The sequence below is a fragment of the Diceros bicornis genome, chromosome 2 (genome assembly GCF_020826845.1).
Source record: "Diceros bicornis minor isolate mBicDic1 chromosome 2, mDicBic1.mat.cur, whole genome shotgun sequence".
NCBI lineage: Eukaryota > Metazoa > Chordata > Mammalia > Perissodactyla > Rhinocerotidae > Diceros > Diceros bicornis.
The window spans coordinates 41,100,415-41,123,828 of record NC_080741.1 but is presented as its reverse complement, the minus strand read 5'-3'; the positions used below and the strand labels follow the sequence as shown (position 1 = coordinate 41,123,828).

Genomic DNA, 23,414 nt, shown 5'->3' with positions numbered 1-23,414 from the left:
TTATAAGAGTTCTTTAAGTAATAAAACATGACTGGAAAACTCAATTTCTGTCTGAAAAATATCTTAATTTCATGCTTGCTCTTGAATGATAGTTTGATTAGATGGAGAATTCTGGACTAACAGTTATTGTCTTGCAGCATTACTCTAATATATTCTGGCCTCAATTGTAATTACTGGGAAAGTGGCTGTCAGTCTATCTGCTATTCCTCAGTAGGTAATCTGTTCCCTTAGGTTGCATTTAAGAATTCTATTTGCCTTTGTGTCCAATAGTTTCATGACAATGTGTACAAGTGGGGAAAGGGGGACACTGCTTGGATTTTGGGGATGGTTCTTTAATCTGAGGATATAGGTATTTCGTCAATTTTAGAAAATTCTCAGCCATATTTCTTTGAATATTGCTTCTCCCACATTCTCTCTAATCTTTCCTGGACAGTCCATATATACATATATGTATATGTGTGTGCACATATGTATATATGTATATGCCTGTGTACACACACACACACATACTGAACTCTCTCATTCTATCCTCTAAATGTTCATCTTTCTTTCGTATTCTCATTTTTTATCTTTCTGTGCTGCATTCTGAACAATTTCCTCAGTATAGCGTAGTATGATTAACAGTGGCACTCTGACTAAAAAAAATAGAAAAAATTAATAAAACCAAGAGCTGGTTCTTTGAAAAGATCAACAAAATAGACAAACCTTTAGCTAGACTCACCAAGAAAAAAAGAGAGAAGGCACAAATAAGTAAAATCAGAAATGAAAGAGGAGAGGTTACAACAGACACCTCAGAAATACAAAAGATTATAAGAGAATACTATGAAAAGCTATATGCCAACCAATTCGACAATCTGGAAGAAATGGATAAATTCTTAGAATCATACAACCTTCCAAAACTGGATCAAGAAGTAGAGAATTTGAATAAACCAATCACCAGTAAGGAGATCGAAACAGTAATCAAAAACCTCCCCAAAAATAAAAGTCCAGGACCAGACGGCTTCCCTGGTGAATTCTACCAAACGTTCAAAGAAGACTTAATACCTATCCTTCTCAAACTCTTCCAAAAAATTGAGGAGGGGGGGAAGCTCCCTAACTCATTCTACGAAGCTGATATTACCCTGATACCAAAACCAGACAAGGACAACACAAAAAAAGAAAATTACAGGCCAATATCACTGATGAACATCGATGCGAAAATCCTCAACAAAATACTAGCAAATCGCATACAACAATACATTAAAAAGATTATACACCATGATCAAGTGGGATTTATTCCAGGGATGCAGGGATGGTTTAACATTCGCAAATCAATCAACGTAATACACCACATTAATAAAATAAAGAACAAAAATCACATGATCATCTCAATAGATGCAGAGAAAGCATTTGACAAGATACAGCATCCATTTATGATAAAAACTCTGAATAAAATGGGTATAGAAGGAAAGTACCTCAACATAATAAAGACCATATATGAGAAACCCACAGCTAATATCATCCTCAATGGTGAAAAACTGAAAGCTATCCCTCTAAGAACAGGAACCAGACAAGGATGCCCACTGTCACCACTCCTATTTAACATAGTATTGGAAGTCCTAGCCAGAGCAATCAGGCAAGAGAAAGAAATAAAAGGGATCCAAATTGGAAAGGAAGAAGTGAAACTGTCACTATTTGCAGATGACATGATTTTATATATAGAAAACCCTAAAGAATCCACCAGAAAACTTTTAGAAGTAATAAACGAATACAGTCAAGTTGCAGGATACAAAATCAACATACAAAAATCAGTTGCATTTCTGTACACTAACAACGAAGTAGCAGAAAGAGAAATTAAGAATACCATCCCATTTACAATTGCAACAAAAAGAATAAAATACCTAGGAATAAACTTAACCAAAGAGGTGAAAGATCTGTACACCGAAAACTATAAAACATTTCTGAAAGAAATTGAAGAAGACACAAAGAAATGGAAAGATATTCCGTGCTCTTGGATTGGAAGAATTAACATAGTTAAGATGTCCATACTTCCTAAAGCCATCTATAGATTCAATGCAATCCCTATCAAAGTTCCAACAACATTTTTCACAGAAATAGAACAAAGAATCCTAAAATTTATATGGAACAACAAAAGACCCCGAATAGCTAAAGGAATCCTGAGAAAAAAGAACAAAGCTGGAGGTATCACACTCCCTGATTTCAAAATATACTACAAAGCTATAGTAACCAAAACAGCATGGTACTGGCACAAAAACAGACACACGGATCAATGGAATAGAATCGAAAGCCCAGAAATAAACCCACACATCTATGGACAGCTAATCTTTGACAAAGGAGCCAAGAACATACAATGGGGAAAAGAAAGTCTCTTCAACAAATGGTGTTGGGAAAACTGGACAGCCACGTGCAAAAAAATGAAAGTAGACCCTTACCTTACACCATGCACAAAAATTAACTCCAAATGGATTAAAGACTTGAATGTAAGACCTGAAACTATGAAACTTCTAGAAGAAAACATAGGCAGTACGCTCTTCCACATCGGTCTTAGCAACATCTTTTCAAACACCACATCTGACCGGGCAAGAGAAACAATAGAAAAAATAAACAAATGGGACTACATCAAACTAAAAAGCTTCTGCACAGCAAAGGAAACCATCAACAAAACGAAAAGACAACCTAACAATTGGGAGAAGATATTTGCAAACCATACATCTGATAAGGGCTTAATCTCCAAAATATATAAAGAACTCATGCATCTCAACAACAAAAAAACCAATTAAAAAATGGGCAAAAGACCTCAACAGACATTTCTCCAAAGAAGATATACAGATGGCCAACAGACACATGAAAAGATGTTCAAAATCACTAACTATCAGGGAAATGCAAATTAAAACCACAATGAGATATCACCTCACGCCCGTCAGAATGGCTATAATTAACAAGACAGGAAACAATATGTGTTGGAGAGGATGTGGAGAAAAGGGAACTCTCATACACTGCTGGTGGGAGTGCAAACTGGTGCAGCCACTATGGAAAACAGTATGGAGATTCCTCAAAACATCAAGGATAGAACTACCATATGATCCAGCTATTCCACTGTTGGGTATTTATCCAAAGAACTTGAAAACACCAATTTGCAAAGGTACATGCACCCCTGTGTTCATTGCAGCATTATTCACGATAGCCAAGACTTGGAAGCAACCTAAGTGCCCATCAAGGGACGAATGGATAAAGAAGATGTGGTATATATACACAATGGAATACTACTCAGCCATAAGAAATGATGAAATCCAGCCATTTGTGACAACATGGATGGACATTGAGGGTATCATGCAAAGTGAAATAAGTCAGAGGGAGAAGGTCAAATACCGTATGATTTCCTTCATTAAGTAGTAGATAATAACAACAATAAACAAACACATAGGGACAGAGATTGGATTGGTGGTTACCAGAGGGGAAGGGGGGAGGGAGGAGGGTGAAAGGGATAATTTGGTACATGTGTGTGGTGATGGGTTGTAATTAGTATTTTGGTGGTGAACATGATGTAGTCCATGCAGAAATAGAAGTACTATGATGTACACCTGAAATTTTTACAATGTTATAAACCAATAAAAAAATTAAAAAAAAAAAAAAAGAAAGCTCCAGAAAGCATCATGGTGGGAAGAATTCCCACATAGCTGAGATATGTAGTAATGGGCACCAAAGCTTCCAGCCATCAAGATTGGAAGAGGTTCACAGGGCTACGAAGGTCCAATTAAGTCAAGAAGCTGTGACTGCACAGAAAAACAATGAAGGTATTTCTCATCCTGTAATCCTTGGCCATCGCATCTAGACTGGGTCAGGCCAGTGTTAAGAGAAATCATCTATACTCAAGATAATGAGTAGTTGTCCATATAGATTAAATACAAACTCTACTTGGTCATGGAAAAAAAATCAGTATAGCACAAAGATTGAGAATATGGATTCTAGAGTCAGACTGTCCAAATTCAAAACCTAATTCTGCCACCTGTTAGTTGTGTGACATTGTTACTTAAATGATCTGTACATGTTAAAATAAATGTGATAATAGTAAAAAAAATAAATAAATAAAATCAAATGCTTTTAATAAATGTAAAAAAAAAATAAATAAAATAAAATAATAAAAAAAAAACAGTGGCACTCTGTAGTCATATTGCATGAGTTAGAATTCTAGCTCCACCATTTACTAGCTGTGTGACTTTGGGCCAGGTTACTTAACCTCTCTGAGATTCAGTTTCTTCATTTGTAAAACAGAAAAAATAATAGTGCCATCTCCATAGGATTACTGTAAAACTTAAATGAGATGGTGTATGTTAAGCGTTTATAACAGTGCCTGGTAGCTTGATTAGTAATCAATAATTATCTCTTTTTTATTTTATTGGCTGTTCTATTTAACTGAGGTTTTCTTTTTCTTTTTTTTACTTAGAAATGTTCTCAACAAGGTCTAATTTTGGTTTACAAACTGGAATAGATGTTCTATAGTTTCCAAATTTTTTTAAAAAAAAACTTGTATTTTGAAATAATTTTAGACTTACAGAAGAGATGCAAAGATAGTATAGAGTTCCTACATAACCTTCACCAGCTTCCCCTAATGCTAACATTTTAAAAACCATGGTGTAATTATCAAGAAATTAACTAAAAATGTTAACATTGGTACAATACTATTAACTAAACTACACATTTTATTCAGATTTCCCCAGTTTTTCCACTAATATCCTTTTTCTGTTCTAGGATCTAATCCAGGACCCCACGTTGTATGTAGTCTTCATGTTTCCTCCTTTCCTTGACACTTGAAGAGTACTGGTCAGGTGGTTTGTAGTATATTCCTCAATTTGGGTTTGTCTGATGTTTTCTCATTATAGAATGAAATTATAGATTTTGAGGAATAATACCTCAGGTGATGTGCCCTTCTCATTGCATCATATCAGGGAGTATGTAACTATCAATATGTCTTATTATTGGTGATGTTAACCTTGACCACTTGGTGAAGAAGGTATCTATGTTTCTCCACTCTAAAGTTGCTACTTTTCCTTTTTCATACTCAATTCATCAGAAGCAAGTCACTAAGACCAGCCTACACTCAAGCAGATCCATTAAGTTCTAAATTTTAATTACTGTATTTTTCATTTCTAGCAGTTCTATTTGACTTTTTTATCTTAGTCATATTCTTTTCTTATGATTTTGATTTCTTCTTTTATGATCGTAATTATTTTAAATCTACTTATTTAATGGTCTTTTCAGGTATCTTTGCATTATCCAAAGTTCTGGAGCGCTAATTCTTCTGCTTGATGTATCTGCTGACTCTAGTTCACAGCGTAGTGTTTCACTGTGTGTTTTGTAATTTTGGATCATGATCTTCTCTTCAGTGGGGCGTTATATGCAGGAATCTCATAGACCTGGGTTTCATAAGTGTTCTAACAGCGCAGTTTTGCAATTGCTTCTGTCAAAAATAAAACTGGCTTGGTAATAACTTTTTTTACTTTCTAATCCTGTGGTTTCCTGGATAGTATGGGTAGTATAAATTCAGATGTAAACCTGTAGAATGTCCAGGTCGGAGGGCTTGAGTATTCAGGAGAGATTTTTGTTTTGTCTTTGTGATGATGCACAGACTTTCTGTTTTCTGGTCTATGCTTTTACTCAGTATAAAGGCTTCTGAAGGTCCTAGCTTTAAGCAGAAATCTCAGTTCAAAATCCCCGCTGGGTGGGCCCCAGTATCTCATTTCCAGTCCCCAGGTGAAAGTTGGAAATTCACAGTGTCCCACTGAGGGCAGCCACAGCATTAGCTCACGATGTTTCTTCTCCAATTTATGGCTTCCTCATTATTTCTGGCATCTGAGGACTTCCCTTTATTGCAAGCTCATTTCTAGATTTGGTTTTTAAGTTCGATAGATTTACCCTGCATTTCTGAGTGTTTGTAACAGGAAAATTTTGTTCTTTTAGTCAACTCACTTGGCAGAACCAAAAGTGTTCCCTATCTTTTGTACCAATTTATTCAGGAACAGGAAAAATGTTCTAAAAACACAGGTGTGAACTTTTCTGCCTGTTTTTCTTACTCTTTTCAATATTTCCAACAGCAAATTCTGAAGCCCCATTAAATACACTAAAGATATGATCATGGATGTCAATTAAAATCTTTTACTTTTGTTGATCTTTAGAGAAATAAAAAATTAAAGAACTTCTTAGCGCTAAGAAACTGAGTGGAATATATAAGAGAAACAGAAAAATAAGATATAGTGGAAACAGAGCTCTAGGTTAGGAATCAGGAGTTTTGGATTCAAGTCCCACCTCTATGACTAGGTAGCTGGTTGACCTCAAAGATAAAAGGTTCAATGTACTCATGGCTCTCCAACATTCTATGATTCTGTTTAATTTATAAAGACACACACAGTAGATGATGGTGTTTATGTACTTACTTGCCTTCCAATTTGTCTAGTGTTAACAAGTAAGCTCTTTGACTTTTTGGTCCACTTAACATCTTTCCAATAAGAAAATAAGTACGATTACTTGACATTAAATATAACATTTGTGCTGGGTGCTTCTTTTGTTATTAAAATTATAAGCAGTATTGAAATATCTATTTACTTATAACTTTTAAATGCACAGTGAAAACGAGCCCTCCCACTAACTTGACATACAATTAATACAGAATTCACAACATACAAATTTATAATTATAAGAAATTAACCAGTGAACTATTTAGAACACACCACATACTAAGATGAAGGGATAAAGTAATTCACTCATTTCCAAACTAGTGTAACGATCTCTGTATATTTTTTCTAAAGTTTATACTAAGTTCCTTTGAATATGCACAAATAATTCCCTGTGCATGTATGTATGTGATTCTTAGACTTCCCACAACGGTTTATATATAAGATGAAGAGAAAAGTAAGCTTTATCTCATATTTTACCTTTTCTCTGGATCCTTTTGAAGGCACAATGAAATCATTTTTCTAAATGATTTTCCATATTTTTTTAGCATTTCTTTATCTTGAACACCAGTTTCCAAAGAAGGAGGATCATTCTGCAGTGTCAGCATTAAAACCTGTAAGAATTTTTAATATAATAAAAACTTCTGAAGACTCAAAGTAAAATTAAATATTGCGACCAAGATTTTCAGTATAGACAACCTCCCAACATACAAACAGATTTTATTTTCTAAAAGTTCACATCTAGACCAGTTGTTTGGAACCCAGAGTTATTTAGGTGTTTTCCACATAAATAATATCCTATAGAGAGCTGGCTTCCCAGATAGTGTGTCTGCAACAGCTCAACTGTACCAACATTTTATGTTCATTAGCTAGAACCCTTTCTTCATGTCCTCTGATCCCATTCAGATACCGCCAAAATATCTTTAAAAACAATTAAAACCATAGCAAAATTAAGACTGTGACCTTGTTCACTTTACCTATAGCTCTGTTTCAATATGATCCCTTGTAATCTGGCCTTCTCTTCCCAGAACTCCTCAGAAATTTCTATCAAAGAAATCACTGATGATGTCCTAGTTAATAAAGCTACAGTCTTTCTAGTTCTCATTCTTCCTACCTTCCCTGCAGCAACTGACAATCTTGATTAGTTTGTCCATCCTAAATCTGTTCCTTCTTTGACTTTCACATCATGGCTTGATGCATAGGGATGTAAGTAATGAAGATCATATTTATGTCGTGGGATTTTGGGTGATTTGTGTTTTTCTACACTTGTTTGACTTTTTATAAAAGCATAAGCCATTTTGCTAAACACAAAGTCAACATTAAAAAATAAAGGGGGTGGGCTGGTCCCACAGCCTAGTGGTTAAGTTCGGCACACTCTGCTTTGGCGGCCCAGGTTCGGTTCCTGGGCGTGGACCTATACCATTCGCTGGCAGCCGTGCTGTGGCAGCAACCCACGTACAAAATAGAGGAAGACTGGCACAGGTGTTACGTCAGGGTGAATCTTCCTCAAGCAAAAAGAGGAAGATTGGCAACAGATGTTAGCTCAGGGTGAATCTTCCTCAGCCAAAAACAAGTAAATAAATAAATAAATAATAATAAAAAAAATAAAAGCGGGCTATAATCAAAATTATTACTTGCTTTTCAGAGGGTGAATCTTCCTCAGCTAAAAGTAAATAAATAAAAAATAATAAAAGGGGCCTATATTCAGAATTATTACTTGCTTTTCAGATTCAATTTATATTTACTGAAATAGAATTACTAAGGTTGCTGATCTTCCTCATTTTGAGCAAACAGGTTAACATGTATGCCTGGCTACAATTGCAGGAATCATTGCCTACAACGGATCCTCTCCGCTCCCTTTTTAAAAATAAGCCATTTCTTTGGCCCAAAAATAGCCTCCCACCTTACAGTTATAAAAAAAATCCTTTTCAAAACCTTGTGAATATCCATTTACTCCTAGGAGTCTTCAAACTTTAGGAAAACTATGGGCTTAAAATATAACTAACTTTTCATATAATCAAAATTTCACCCAAACGCAGGTCAATATACATATGCTTTGAATATGGAGATATAGAGAGGTTTTTCATAATAGCCTTTTACTGGTTTTGTCCCTCTCTACATTGTTAGAGCCTTAAACGGGACAGAAAATATCTTTTAAAGGTTCTAGAGTGCACCAAGATCATAGAGATGTCAATAATATCAATATGACAATTTACAATGATGGTCGCTATTTTAAACAGTCACAGGGCATCTTGCAAAATGGGCAAACAGAACTATAAACAACAGCTATAGCTACAAACAGAGAAAAGAATTCACGTGCATATTATAACTAAGGGGTCACATAGATAAAAATGGTCACCAACAGTATTGGCAGCACTATCTTGAAAGACAAAAAACTCATTCTGTTACTAATGTTGGGGACAGAATTAACAACTGCATTTCAGGTAACTACTACATCAGGATATAATAATAGGCCTTTTAATAAAAGCGGGTTAGTGTTCTACCACAAAGCAAACTTTTATTTGAACTTTTATTCAATAATAACAAGAATAATACATACATGTGGCACATGAACACTTTGCATGAATTATCTTATTTAATATATGATAAGCACTTAAAACATCGTCTGGCACAGATAAGTGCTCAATGAATGTTAGCTATAAACACCATTAATATGTAACCCTTTCAACAACGTTATGAAGTAGAAATGATCATCACCCCCACCGAGGCTGTTCTACACAGGTGACTGTGTGGAACACACACTAAGATGAGAGACATTAGATCCTAATATCAAAGTAGTTACACAGTTAGGAGATGGAGAGTCATCATACAAAAAGGTCAACTACAATGTAAAGTCAGCCAATGCTAAATACCAAATATCTAATACAGATTTTAACTGCCACAGGAATTAGAAAGAATGTAAGGCAGAATTCTATGGATAAGAATGTCAGATGAAGAAAGGCTCTCAAAAGGAACTGGGACATGAGCTGGGGTAGTATTTTGTATACGAGCCTCACCTTCATTGGCGGATATTTATGATAAGGAGCTGCCCCTGTGGCCAGTTCAATCGCTGTGATCCCAAAACTCCAAATGTCAGCTTTGAAATCATAACCTCGGACCTGCAAAGAACAGAGAGATGATTACTTTTACCATCCTAAAAGCACTTTTCGTCTTCTTGTTTTGGTGAGGAAAACTGGCCCTGAGCTCACATCTGTTGACAGTCTTCCTCTTTTCACTGAAGAAGACTGGCCCTGAGCTAACATCTCTGCCCATCTTCCTCTATTTTGTATGTGGGATGCCACCACAGCATGGCTTGGTGAGTGGTGCATAGGTCCGCATCCAGGATCCAAACCTGCAAACCCTGGGCCGCCCAAGCGGAACACACAAACTTAACCACTATGCCATCAGGCCGGCCCCTAAAAGCACTTTTTAAAGGTAGCTTCTAATATGTATCAGGAACCATAAAAGTGTTCATAAGCTTTAAACCAGTAAGATAAACTGAAGTAGGCAAAAGGTAAATATACTTGGTAAGAGCAAAAACAAAAAAAAAAAGGGCAACCTGAATGAATGTTCACCAACAATGGGGAAATTGTTAAGTATGGTATATTCACTTCAAGAAATTCACAGTCAAGTAAAAGCAATGTTAATGAATTCTATATGAAAATATGAAAAAACACTTGTGATAAAGCACTTATGAAAGAAAGAATACAAAATTGTTCATAAATTTTGATACTAATACAAATAGGTATATAGTCTATTTAAAAAAAAATAGAACAAAATGTTAAGCAATGGTGGTGAGTCTTTTGTTTTCCAAATTTTCTATGTTATAGTATTGTTTTATCACTTTAATTTTTATAGTGAAAAAAGTTACAAAGGGTGTGAATATTTTTAAAGTTGTTGCTGTGAATATGTTGCCAAATTTCTCTCCTTTTATACGGTCACCAGCACATTATTCTAAGCAATAGAGGAGGAGGAATAGGTTTTGGGAGTGTGTGGTTTGAGACCTAAAATTAAAGCTCCATATTATGTGCTGCCTTGACACCTGGTAAATAGGAGGGCCTCTAATGACCTAAGCACAAGTCCCCCCACCTGCCACCCTGCTCCCAAGGATAAAGTCTCCTAGATCAAGAACCCTGCTTATCAAATGGACCAGGTGCAGCTCCTGCTTATCCCTGAGTAGCAGGGTTCAGTTCCCTGACAGCCCTCAGAATTATTCAAACAACCCAGCCACACCCTCACAAGGAAACCAAGGGGCAACTCACTCTCTTGATACTACAAAGCCTGTCTTCCACAGCAACCATTTGTTCACTCTCTTCCTGAGTACAAACTTGTGTGGCATGCAGTGCCCTCCTGCCCCCAGCTATGTGTATATGCAACTAATAAACTGCTGTCAATCTCATCAGTCCAGTATCAGGTGTTGTGTGTGCAGCCATCCCCATAACCCTAGGGTAGGAATCCTTCCCTCACCCACAGGGTGAATATAGGTACTACAACAGAGTGAAAAGTGAATTCAGTTCTACACACTGAGTTTGATATACCTATAAGACATTTATGTAAAACATCTATAGGGAGTTGGAAATATCTATGTAGAGGCTTAGGAAACAAGACTGGACTGGACAAAATTTATAAATAATTAATAGGTAGGAAGCAGAGATGAGAATATCTAGTGAGTATGTGTAGTCAGAGAAGAGGAGTTTAAGAACAAGATCCTGGGAAGCAGTGTCATTTAGCAGTAAGAAGGAAAGCCAGAAAAGAAGTCAGAGAAATGACTGAGAAGTAGGAGACAAATGAGGAAACTACACTAGGAAAGCTAAGAAAGCAAGTAAAGGTGGAAATGGTCAAGAGTTTCAAATGCCCTGAAGAGGGAAATAAGACAAGGAATAAAAAATGAGCACTCAATTCGAGAATTAGCAGATGGGATGAGTGTCATCAGCTTGAAATTGTTTGAGAGCAAATGCAAAATGGGGATGTGGAGAAAACTAGTCCTTCGGGAACCACAGCAATGAAATGACAAGTAAAAAGATTAGATCATTTAATTTGTACTAAGGAAATTATTAAAAAACCAATCTTGATAATATCATTCCTTAGGTTGTCTTCGGTATAAATCCTGAGTTTCATACATCCTTTGTAAAGTTCTAGGGGTTTGTTTTTTTTTTTTAAGGGTGGATCAAATTCTTCATGAAGGAACAGAGATGTGTACTTCCCAAAGCTAACCTAGTATACCAAACAAAAGCAAACACTACTCAGATTTGTCAATTTGATAACAAAATCCTAAACCATTTTAAAAAGACAAAAGATAGTACCTGTTCCATAACTTCAGGTGCCATCCAACAAGGGGTTCCAACAAAGGTCTTTCTCACTTTATTTCGGGTAATATCACCACCAGTTGCTAAAAAAGCACTAACTCCAAAATCTGAAATAGAATACAATAGCAAGGTATTAAAAGTACAGTAACTAACATAAATAGATAGGAAAATAAATGTAGTTACAGTTCTATATACAAACAGCATGGCGTTTTCTCTTCTTTCTGACGAACTTCTTGACTAAATTAAGATGTAGCTTAACAGGTCCCTCATTCTATTCCTCTCCACTCCCACCCAACATCATCTCCTCAGATTTTCCTCCTTGCTCCAATCCATTCTTTTCATTTCATCTTCCCAAACTGAAACTCTATACTCATTAAACAATAACTCCTCATTGTCCCCTCTCCCCAGTCCCTCGTAACCACCATTCTACTTTCTGTCTTCATGATTTTGACTACTCTAAGTATGTCATGTAAGTAGAATCAAACAGTATTTGTCTTTTTATAACTGGCTATTCACTTAGCATAATGTCCTTAAGGTTCATCCATGCAGTAGCATATGTCAGAATTTCCTTCTTTTACAGGCTGAATAATATTCCATTGTATGTATATACCACATTCTGTGTATTCACTCATCCATTGATGGACACCTGGGCTGCTTCCATGTTTTAGCTATTGTGAATAATGCTGTCATGAAAATGGGTATGCAAATATCTGTTTGAGTCCCTGCTTACAGTTCCAAAAGTGGAATTGCTGGATCATATAGTATTTTTATACCTAATTGTTTAAGGAACTGCCATACTGTTTTCCACAGCAGCTGTACCGTTTTATATTCCCACCAAAAGTGAACAAGGATTCTGATTTCTCCACATCCTTCTTATTTTCTGTTTTTTTGATAGTAGCCATCCCGACGGGTGTGAGGTGGTATCTCCTTGTAGTTTTGATTTGCACTGCTCTGATGATTAGTGATGCTGAGAATCTTTTCACGTGCTTATTGGCCATTTGTACATCTTTGGAGAAATGTCTGTTCAAGCCCATTTTTTAACTGATTTTTTTCACTGTTGTTGAGTTTTAGGAATTCTCTATATATTCTGGGTATTATTAGTTCCTTATCAGATATATGACTTGCAAATACTTTCTCCCATTCTGTGGGCTGCCTTTTTACTCTGTTGGTAGTATCTTTGGATGCACAAAAATTTTTAATTTTCATGAAGTCCCATTTATCTATTTTTTCTTTTGTTGCCTGTGCCTTTGGTGTCATATCCAAGAAATCATTGTCAAATCCAATGTTGTGAAGCTTTTGCCTTATGTTTTCTTCTAAGAGTTTTACAGTTTTAGATCTTACATTTAGGTATTTGATTCATTTTGAGTTAATTTTGTATACGGTGGTCGATAAGGGTCCAACTTCATTCTTTTGCATGGGGATATCCAGTTTCCCCAGCAACACTTGGTAAAAAGACTGTCTTTTCCCCAATTAAATGGTCTTGGTACCCCTGTCAAAATCATTTGACTATATATGCAAAGGTTTATTTCTGGGCTCTTTTCTATTACATTAGTCTCTATGTCTTTCTGCCAATAACATACTATTTTTATTACTGTTGGTTTGCAGTAAGTTTTGAAAACAGGAAGTATTAATCCTTCAGCTTTTCTTGTTCTTTTTCAAGATTGTTTTGGCTATTTGAGGTTCCTTGAGATTCCATGTGAATTTTGGGATAGGTTTTTCTATCTCTGAAAAAAACAAAGTCATTGGGCTTTTGATAGGGATTGCACTGAATCTGTAGATTACTTTGGGTAGTATTGACATTTTAACAATATTAAGCCTTCCAATCCATGAACATGGGATGTGTTTCTATTTATCTTCTTTAATTTCTTTCAGCAATGTTTTATAGTTTTCACTGTACAAGTCTTTCACTCCTTGGTTAAGTTAACTCCTATGTATTTTATTCTTTTTGATGCTACTTGTAAATGAAATCGCTTTTGTAATTTCCTTTTCAAATTGTTCCTTGTTCATGTATAAAATGCAACTAGATCTTTATGTGTTGACTTTATATCCTACTTTGCTAAATTCATTTATTAATTAAAATAGTTTTTATGGAATGTTTAGTGAGTTTTCTATATATAAGATCATATAATCTGCAGACATAATTTTACTTCTTTCTTTCCACTTTGAATATTTTTTATTTCTTTTTCTTGCCTAATTGTCCTAGAACTTCCAATACTATATTGAATAGAAGTGGCAAAAGTGGACATCATTGCCACTGTGTTCCTGAACTCAGAAGAAAAGCTTTCAGTTTTTCATCATTGAGTATGATGTTCATTGTGGGTTTTCCATGTATGGCTATTTAGTAAGTTGAGGAAGTTTCCTTCTATTTCCTACTTTTTTTACATGTTTCTATCATGAAAGGATGTTAAATTTTCTCAAATGTTTGCCCTGCATTGAGATGATCATGTGGTTTTTTTCCCCTTCATTCTGTTAATGTGGTCTAGTACATAGATTTTCATATGTTGAACCATCCTTGCATTCCCAAGGAAAAAAATCTCACTTGGTCATGGTATATAAATCCATCTAATATGCTACTGAATTCATTTCTCTAGTACTTTGCTAAGAATTTTTGCATCAATGTTCATAAGGGATATTGGTCTGTAGTGTTCTTTTCTTGTGTGTCCTTGTCTGGCTTTTGGTATCAGGTCAATACTGGCCTCATAGAATGAGTTAGGAAATGTTCCTTTCTCTTCAATTTTTGGGAAAACTTTGAGAAAGATTGTTATTAGTTGTTCTTTAAATGTTTAGTAGAATCCACCAGTGAAACCACCAGATCCAGGGCTTTTCTTTGTCAGGAGATTTTTGATTGCTGATGCAATCTCCTATATTAGTTATAGGTCAATGCAGATTTTCTATTTTGTTGTGATTTCATCTTGGTAGGTTGTGTGTTTCAAGGAATTTCTCCATTTCATCTAGGTTATCCAATTTGTTGCTGTATAATTGTTCATAATACTCTTATAATCCATTTTATTTCTGTAGAATTGGTAGTAATGTCCTGACTTTAGTTTCTGATTTTAGACATTTGAGTCTTCTCTCTTCTTTACTTAGTCCATCTAGCTAAAGGTTTGTAAATTTTGGTGATCTTTCAAAGAACCAGTATTTGGTTTCACTGATTTTCTCCATTGCTTTCTATTCTCCATTTCCTTTATCTCTGCTTTAAACTTTATTATTTCCTTCCTTCTGCTAGCTTTGAGTTCAGTTTCTTGTTTTTCTAGTTCTTTAAGCTGTAAAGTTAGGTTTTTAATTTTCTATCATTCTTGTATTTTAAAAGTGTCCATAGCTATAAATTTGCCCCTTAGCAACACTTTTGCTGTTTCCCCTAAGTTTTAGTATGGTTATGATTTCATTTTCATTCCTCTCTAAGTATTTTCTAATTTCTCTTAGGATGTCTTCCTTCACCCACTGGTTGTCTAAGTGTCTGTTTAGTTCCCACAAAGTTGTGAATTTTCTAGTCTTACTTCTGTTATTGATTTCTAACTTTATCTCATTGTGGTCAAAGAAGATACTTCGTATGATACCTATCTTTTAAAATCTACTGAGACTTAATTTGTGGCCTAAAATATGGTATACCCTGGAAAAAGCCCCTTGTACACTTGAGAATGTGTATGCTGTTCTTGCTGGGTAGAGTGTTCTGAATATGTCTCTTAGATCTAGTTGGTCAATGTCTTGTTTAAGTCCTCTATTTACTTATCTTCTCTCTGTTTGTTCTATCCATTATTGAGAGTGGAGTACTGAAGTCTCCAACTACTATTGTAGAGATGTCTATTTTTCCCTTCAGTTCTGTCAGTTTTTGCTTCGTGTATTTTGCCGGTGTGTTATTAGGTGAATGAATATTTATAACTGTTATATCTTCTTGCTGTATTGAATATGTAATGTACTTCTTTGTCTCTTATAAACTTTTTTGATTTAAGTCTATTTTGTCTGATATTGGAATAGCCACCTCTGCTCTCTTTTGGTTACTATTTGCATGGAGTATATTTTCCCATGCTTTCATTTTCAATCTACTTATGTCTTTGGATCAAAAGCGAGTTCCTTATAGACAGATATAATTGGATCATGTGTTTTTATCCAATCTGCCAATCTGTGTCTTTTGACTGGAGAGTTAATCCATTTATATTTAAAGTAATTACTGATAAGGAGGGACTTAATTTTGTCACTGTTATTTGTTTTCTATATGTCTTATAGCTTTTTTGTCCCTCATTTCCTGCATTACTTATTTTGTGTTTAGTTGATTTTTTGTTGTGAAATCCTTAAATTTTTTTCTCATTTCCTTTTGTTTATATTCTATCGCTATTTTCTTTGTGGGTATCATAGGGATTACATTTACCATTCTAAAGTTATAACACTCCAATTTGAATTTATACCAGATTAACTTCAATAACATACAAAAACTCTTCTCCTTCACAGCACTGTTCCCACCCCTTTTGGTTGTAGATGTCACAAAATTACATCTTAATACACTGTGTGCTCAAAAACATGAGCTGATAATTCTTTTAAGAGCATTAGTCTCTTAAATTATGTAGAAAATAAGAGTTGGAATTACAAACCAATGTTACTGTAATACTAACTTTTAGACCAATAATTGTTTTTAGTAATGTATTAGTCTCATAAATCATGTAGAAAACAAAACATGGAGTTACAAACCTTTGTTACAATAATACTAGCTTTTATACTTGCCCATGTATTCACCTTTATTGAGACCTTTATTTCTTCATACTGTATGGAGTTATTATCTAGTGTCTTTTCATTGGACCTTGCAGGACTCCCTTGAGCATCTCTTGCGAGGCAGTTCTAGTAAAACAAATTCCCTGAGCTTTTGTTTATCTGGAATGTCTTAATATATCCCTCACTTTTGAAGGACAGTTTTACTGGCTATAGGATTCTTGGTTGACAATTTTTTTCTTTGAGCACTTTGAATATCTTGGCCCACTGCCTTCTGGCCTCCAAAGTTTCTGATAAGAAATCTGCTGACAACCTTACTGAGAACCCCTGTATGTGATGTGTTCTCTCTTGCTGCTTTCAAGATTCTTTGTCTTTGGCTTTCATAAGTTTGATTATAATGTGTCTCTGTGTGAGTCTCCTAGGGTTCATCTTGGAGATTGTTGAGCTTCTTGGATGTTTATATTCATGTCTTTCAGCAAATCTGGAAAGTTTTCGGCCATTATTTCTTCAAATATGCTCTCTGCCCGTTTCTCCTTTCTCCTTCTGGGTGTCTCACAGTGTGTATGCTGGTCCACTTAATGGTGTCCAACAGGTCCCTCAGGCTCTGTTCACTTTTCTTCAATCTTTTTCCTTTCTGCTCTTCCGACTGGATAACTTCCATTTTCCTATCTTCAAGTTCACTAATTCTTTCTTCTGCCAGCTCAAATATGCATTTGAATCCTCCTAGTGAGTTTTTCATTTCATAGTACAAGTTGTACCTTTTAGCTCCAGAATTTCTTTTTGGTTTCTTTTTAGGTTTTCTCTTTATTGATAGTTCCATTCTGTTCACACATCATTTTCTTGAGTTTCTCCATATCCTGCTTTAGTTCTCTGAACAACTTGAAGATGGTTGTTTTAAAGTCTCTGTCTAATAGATCTGCCATCAGTCTTTTTCCGTGAGTTTCTGTTGATTTATTTATTTCCTTTGAATAGACCATACTTTCCTGTTTCATTGAAAGCCTTGTGATTTTTTTTGTTGAAAACTGGACGTTTGAATCTAATAATATTGTAACTCTGGAAATCAGATTCTCCTGCTTTCCCAGGGTTTGCTGTTTTTTGTTATTGGTTTTGTTTTTTTGATTGCTGTAGGCTGTCTGTGTCAAGCATCACCCAGAGGTATAAACTTTAGGTCTTCTCAGATCTCTTCTGCATCTTTCTCTGGGCACGTACAGTCACTTTCCAATTTTCCCTGTAAGTGTAGTTGTTTTTTAATGCCCTAGTCTTTAACGCCTAGCTTCAAAATGGGGAAAAAGAGAAAAATGTAGTGAAGGAAAAAAGGCACTGGCCTATTAAGTCCCCTGGAAGTCACTTGTCGGGGTGGCAGCAAGGTGCCGGAACAATGGCTGCCCGCCTCTTTGTCTGTCCCCCAGGACAGCAGCAGATCTCTACCACCTCTCTATAGAACATTTATTCTTAAACATAATGAGGTTTCTTGACAACTTCTCCTTTAAAGGAAAGTAGAGAATGCTTATGAGAACCAATAGAGGAAGACCCTAATGAGGGTAAGGAGTGGATAACTAGAAGGCAATGAGTAATGGTCATAAAAATGTCTAAGAACAAAAATGAATGATGAGGAGTGGAAGATATCTTGAGAGTCAGCAGCAATGTGCCAACATAGGATGCTTGACTAGAGATGGTCCAGGGAACAGAAGAGAAAACTGACTTAAAAAACACAAAAGATAAGTAATATGGTTCTACTGACCATTAAATAAAAATAAAAAGAAATACTAATCATTACCTGCAATCTGTACTGAGCCATCTTCTCCAAGAAGAATATTTCCAGCTTTCACATCTCTTTAAGGAAAAAAAAGTTATATATTAAAATACATTTACTCTTTGAAGTCACATAATTTAAGCAATTGCTTACTATATTCATACAACACTGGCAATACTTAAATGCTCTATTTTGCATTAAAGGGTATTATGAAGGCCAAGAGTAAAATTTTGAAAATTTTAATCACTTGCACTAGAATCCAAATATTGTAAACAGAAAGGTACAATAACTTTTTACTATAAAATCTAGAAAACCCAAGGTGATTAAAAACTCAATTAGGATAATAGTGGCCAAAGAATATGACCCTCACCCACTTTCACCTAATTCTACTCTTTGAAATATATTTTTTTCCTGCACCCTACACACACATTTCACATATGATCAAAATTTTTAAATGGTCAGTATGTAGTTGAAAACAGGGACTATCCTATGCCTGTAGCATAAAGAGAGACATAAATTATTCAAACACCTCTATATTTTTATTGGTAACTATTAATAACAAGTCTAGTAATACACAAATACATTCTTGTTATAAAAACCTGAACATCACTAAAAAGGCCCAAGTCCCTTTGACTACCATGCTCAAGTTTAGTGTTCTCTCCCAAGTTTTCAACCATTGTCAGTCTGGGTAATAGAATATGTTCCTGTGAGATATCTGGGCTTTTCTTCCAACATAAATGATGTTATACTATCCATTCAAATCTACAACTTGTTTTTCTCATGCAACAATGTGTTAGTAGTATCTGGCAAAATTTAAAATCCCTAAATCTTATGAGTAGCAAACCTACTTCTTGATAACCTAGAGAAACTCACAATGTACAGGGAATGTAGAAGGGTGTTCCCTGCAGCATTATTTGTAATAAGAGACCCAAAATGGTAAGAACCTAGAAAGCTAACAATAGCAGAAAGGTTAAACTAATGCTGTTATAGTCATGTACCGCATAACTATGTTTTGGTCAACAATGGACCGCATATATGACAGTGGTCTCATAAGATTAGTACCACATATACAGCCTAGAGGTGTACTAGGCTGTACCACCCAGGTTTGTGTAAGTACTGCAGGGAAGGAAGAAATTTTCCTCTACCCTTCTAGGTTCTTCTGGCTGGCCTAAGAATTAAATAGACATGAGACAGATTAAGGGGAGAAAAACATACAAAAGTTTAATAACATATATACATGGAAGAAACCCAGGAAAATCAAATAACTCACCAAATTTGCCAAAGCCTTCACCTTAAATACCATCCTCAGCTAAAGACAAGGGAAGATGTTGAGAGTGAGGAGAGTTAGGGACTTCAAAGGCAAGGAAGGCAATTCATAGGTAGGTGAAAAGGAGCAGACAATTGGAAAACTAGTGTTCAGCCACATGGAAACAGAAGAACACAGAGGGGAGCCCAACAAACAGTCTCTTCTAGGTTTCTCTCTGTTTACCACCTAGATCACGTTATGCTAAGGTGATAGCTCGCTTCCTGAGACAGGTTTTTTTAATCTGAATTCTTTTAGGCAGTTAAGGGGGGAGATAAGAAAAACTCTGATTCTTTTGTTTCTTAAAAATAATTAGCCTAAAATAATCCTCATGTTGAAGTGACACATCCTGGGGTGGCAAATTTTGCCCCCCCTCAGTACACTCTATGATCTTCGCACAATGAAATCTCCTAACAGTGCATTTCTCAGAACGTATCCTCGTTGTTAAATGAGGCATGACTGTACATCCATGAGATGCAATAAGGTCAATCAACATGTTATGACTTGAAATGCCTTCTAATACATACTGCTAAGTGAACAAATCAAATAGGACAGTGCCTTTTGTATGAAACCGTTAATGCTACACACACACACACACACACACACACACACACACACACCCTTTTCCATAATACACCAAACAGAGAGCAATAAATGGTTCTTTTTGTGGAGAGGAGTGGGATTGGAGTCAAGGGGAACAATGTTTCAATAGCTTGTGGGAATGGACTCATCTATTTATTTTGTAATTAAAAATAAACATAATTAAACAAACAAAAGAGAGCCAGCTCTTGAAGCTAGACAAGAAAGAAAAGCAAGAACAGCTCATGGAAGACCTTGTTTGTCATGAAAAGGAACCAGTGAGAAGCACAACACTCCATCTTTTCCCTGTCCCTATCTTCTTTTCCTCCATTTTTAGATATAATCATTCCTTGGTAAACAATGAACAACAGTTTCACAACTATGTGTAGCAGCAGCACCATACCAGAGTATATAACACCTTTCCTGAACATATACTAAAGCAAAGGAAATCATGTTAGTACTTTTGTGCTGCTTATAAATCCAAGCAATTTACAGGACATTTTCCCAGAGGCTGACTTACAGTGGAGGCTGGCTCACTTTGCTCTATAAACCAGAAGTCTCTGATTCTAAATACCACGAACAGGAGAGAACTGAGGACATTCCCTTCCCTTAGTGACCAAGACCATTCAACTGAGTTAATTATAAACCTTCAACTCCTTTTTCTGAGCTCATTTGGAATGACATCTAAAACAATGGAAAAAACAATGTATAGTTTAGTCACTTCCTCCTCTGTGTTTTTGCAGCAGGCTGTAATATAGAGTCACCACAGATTACAGAAATATGATCATATTTCTGGGTCTGTCTCTCTCATTTCACCACGAGCCATATCTGGGCATATTTCTTTTTTTTTTTTGCTTGAGGAAGATTCATTCTGAGCTAACATCTGTGCCAGTCTTCCTCTATTTTGTATGTGGGTTGCTGCCACAGCATGGCCGCCAATGACTGATGTAGGTCTGCGCCCGGGAACCGAACCCAGACCACCGACGCGGAGTTAACCACTAGGCCACGGGGACAGCCCCTGGACATACATCTTAATACATTTCTGTACCACCTGCACTTACTTAGTATTATGATTAGTACATAGGAGGCATCTTCCACATATTCATCAAATAGATTTTTTTTTTTTGGTGAGGAAGATGAATCCTGTGCTAACATCTATTGCCAATCCTCTTCTTTTTGCTGAGGAAGATTGGCCCTGGGGTAACATCCGTGCTCGTCTTCCTCTATTTTATATGTGGGACATCAGCCCCAGCATGGCTTGATAAGTGGTGCACAGATCCACGCCCGGGATCCGAACCCACAAACCCTGGGCCCCCGGAGCAGAGCACACAAACTTAACCACCACACCACTGGGCCGGCCCCTCATCAAATAGATTTTAATAACTAAATAGGAGACAACCTGCCTCAAATCCTCTTATGGAGATAAGTGGAGTATTAAATAAATTAACGAATAAATAAATAAATCCAATTAAACACTAAAATAAAACTTGATGGTTTCTGGAGAGGAGTATCAAACCAATCAATCAATCAATCCAAATAAATACCAAAATGAAACTTGATTGTTACTTCCCCGCCACTCCAACCCCCAAGTCCCACCTGCTAGCTCTGTTCCAAACATTAGGGTTATAAACTAATAGGCTGCAGTTAAATAGGACAACCTAACAATCCATCAGTAGGAGACCAATTAAACTGTGGTGTATCTATATAATGAAATACTATGAATACTAATTATGAATAGTAATGAATAGATGTGTTAATATGGAACAATCTCCAAATATATTCTTAAGTGAAATAAGAATACTACATATAGTATGTTGCCATTTGTTGTTTTTTTTTTTTAAAGTAGGAGGGACAGGGATATATACATTACATTTATATTAGTATAAAATCTCTCTCAAAGGAGTCTCAAGAAAATAGCAAGAAGTGGTTCCCTTTAGACCAGGGTACCAGAGGTTCAAGGAAGGAATACACTCAGTCATGCATTGCTTAATGACGGGAGCACATTCTGAGAAATACGTCATTAGGCGATTTTGTCGTTGTACAAACATCACAGAGTGTACTTACACAAACCTTGATGGTCTAGCCTACTACACACCTAGGTTATATGGTACTAATCTTATGGGACCACCATTGTATATGTGGTCTGTTGTTGATCGAGATGTTATGTGGCACACAAATGTACTTTATTTTTTAGAAGTTTTAGATTTACATAAAAATTGAAAGATAGTGCAGGGGAGTTCTCATACACCTTGCACTCAGTTTCTCCTATTATTAACATCTTACATCAGTATGGTACTTTTGCTACAATTAATGAACCAGTACTGATGCATTACTACTAATTGAAGTCCACAATTTATTCAGATTTTTTAAGTTTTTACCTAATGTCCTTTTTCTGTCCCAGGATCCCATCCAGAATACTATATTAACATTTAGTTGTCATGTCTCCTTAGGCTCCTCTTGTCTATGACAGTTTCTTAGACTTTGTTTTTGATGACCTTGACAGTTTTGAGGAATAACGGTCAAGTATTTTGCAGGATGCCCCTCTGATGGAATTTGTACGATATTTTCCTCATGATTAGACTGGTGTTATGAGTTTTCAGAAGGAAACCACAGAAGTGCCATTTTCATCACATCACATCAAAAATACATAGTATCAGCATGATTTAGCACAGTTGATATGGAGAAGACTTGTTTTTTATCATATGCCATTTTGTGTCATTTGAATTTTTTAAGCCATGTACATGTATTACCTATTCAAATGTTTTCTAAGTTTTTGTCTCTCATAAGTGAGGAGACAATAATCTATTTTCAGTAGAGCCCACCTTTGGGTGACTACTTTTCCTGACCAATTCCCTAGATAATCAATTGATGCTTCCCTTTGAAACCAAAAGTACAATCTGCAGAACAGCTTCCAGGAATAAAAGCAGAGGAATATCATGAAGCTAAATGGCTCACTGGACAATCAAACACACCACAGCCTGTCCTCACAAGCAACAGGACAACTGACCTTTCAAGGAAAAGATGTGCAACTAAATATCTGGAAATCAATATAGTCCTTAATTAAAGAATCTCTTTTACTCTGCCACAAAGAATATCAAGCAACCCAGCAGCCCCAACAGGTAAACCCTCAATCCACTCTTAAACAGCAAGAACAGTGCGTTTTGTTTTCCACAGCTTAATGCCATTTCTCATGTCACTATTGCACCAAGGTTATAAACTCCTTTTAAAATTAAAAGGGATATCATAGACATGCTTGACTTTCTCATTAGTACAGAACACAAATTTCTCCCCATAACATTTTTATGAGTCATCAATAGGCATAG

At 35.8% G+C, this 23,414-nt stretch overlaps 1 protein-coding gene across 5 annotated transcripts in view; it reads right to left on the bottom strand.

Moving 5' to 3' along the window:
* OXSR1 (oxidative stress responsive kinase 1) overlaps window positions 1-23,414 on the bottom strand; it is a 101,769-nt gene that overhangs the window by 33,893 nt on the left and 44,462 nt on the right. For all 5 annotated transcript variants that reach the window (XM_058555202.1, XM_058555185.1, XM_058555195.1 and 2 more), the window contains exons 5-8: window positions 18,234-18,289; window positions 11,753-11,862; window positions 9,467-9,568; window positions 6,930-7,063 (exon numbers count right to left, since the gene is read on the bottom strand). In XM_058555202.1, the coding sequence (XP_058411185.1) occupies window positions 6,930-7,063; window positions 9,467-9,568; window positions 11,753-11,862; window positions 18,234-18,289 (402 nt within the window). The remainder of the gene's footprint in view (window positions 1-6,929; window positions 7,064-9,466; window positions 9,569-11,752; window positions 11,863-18,233; window positions 18,290-23,414) is intronic.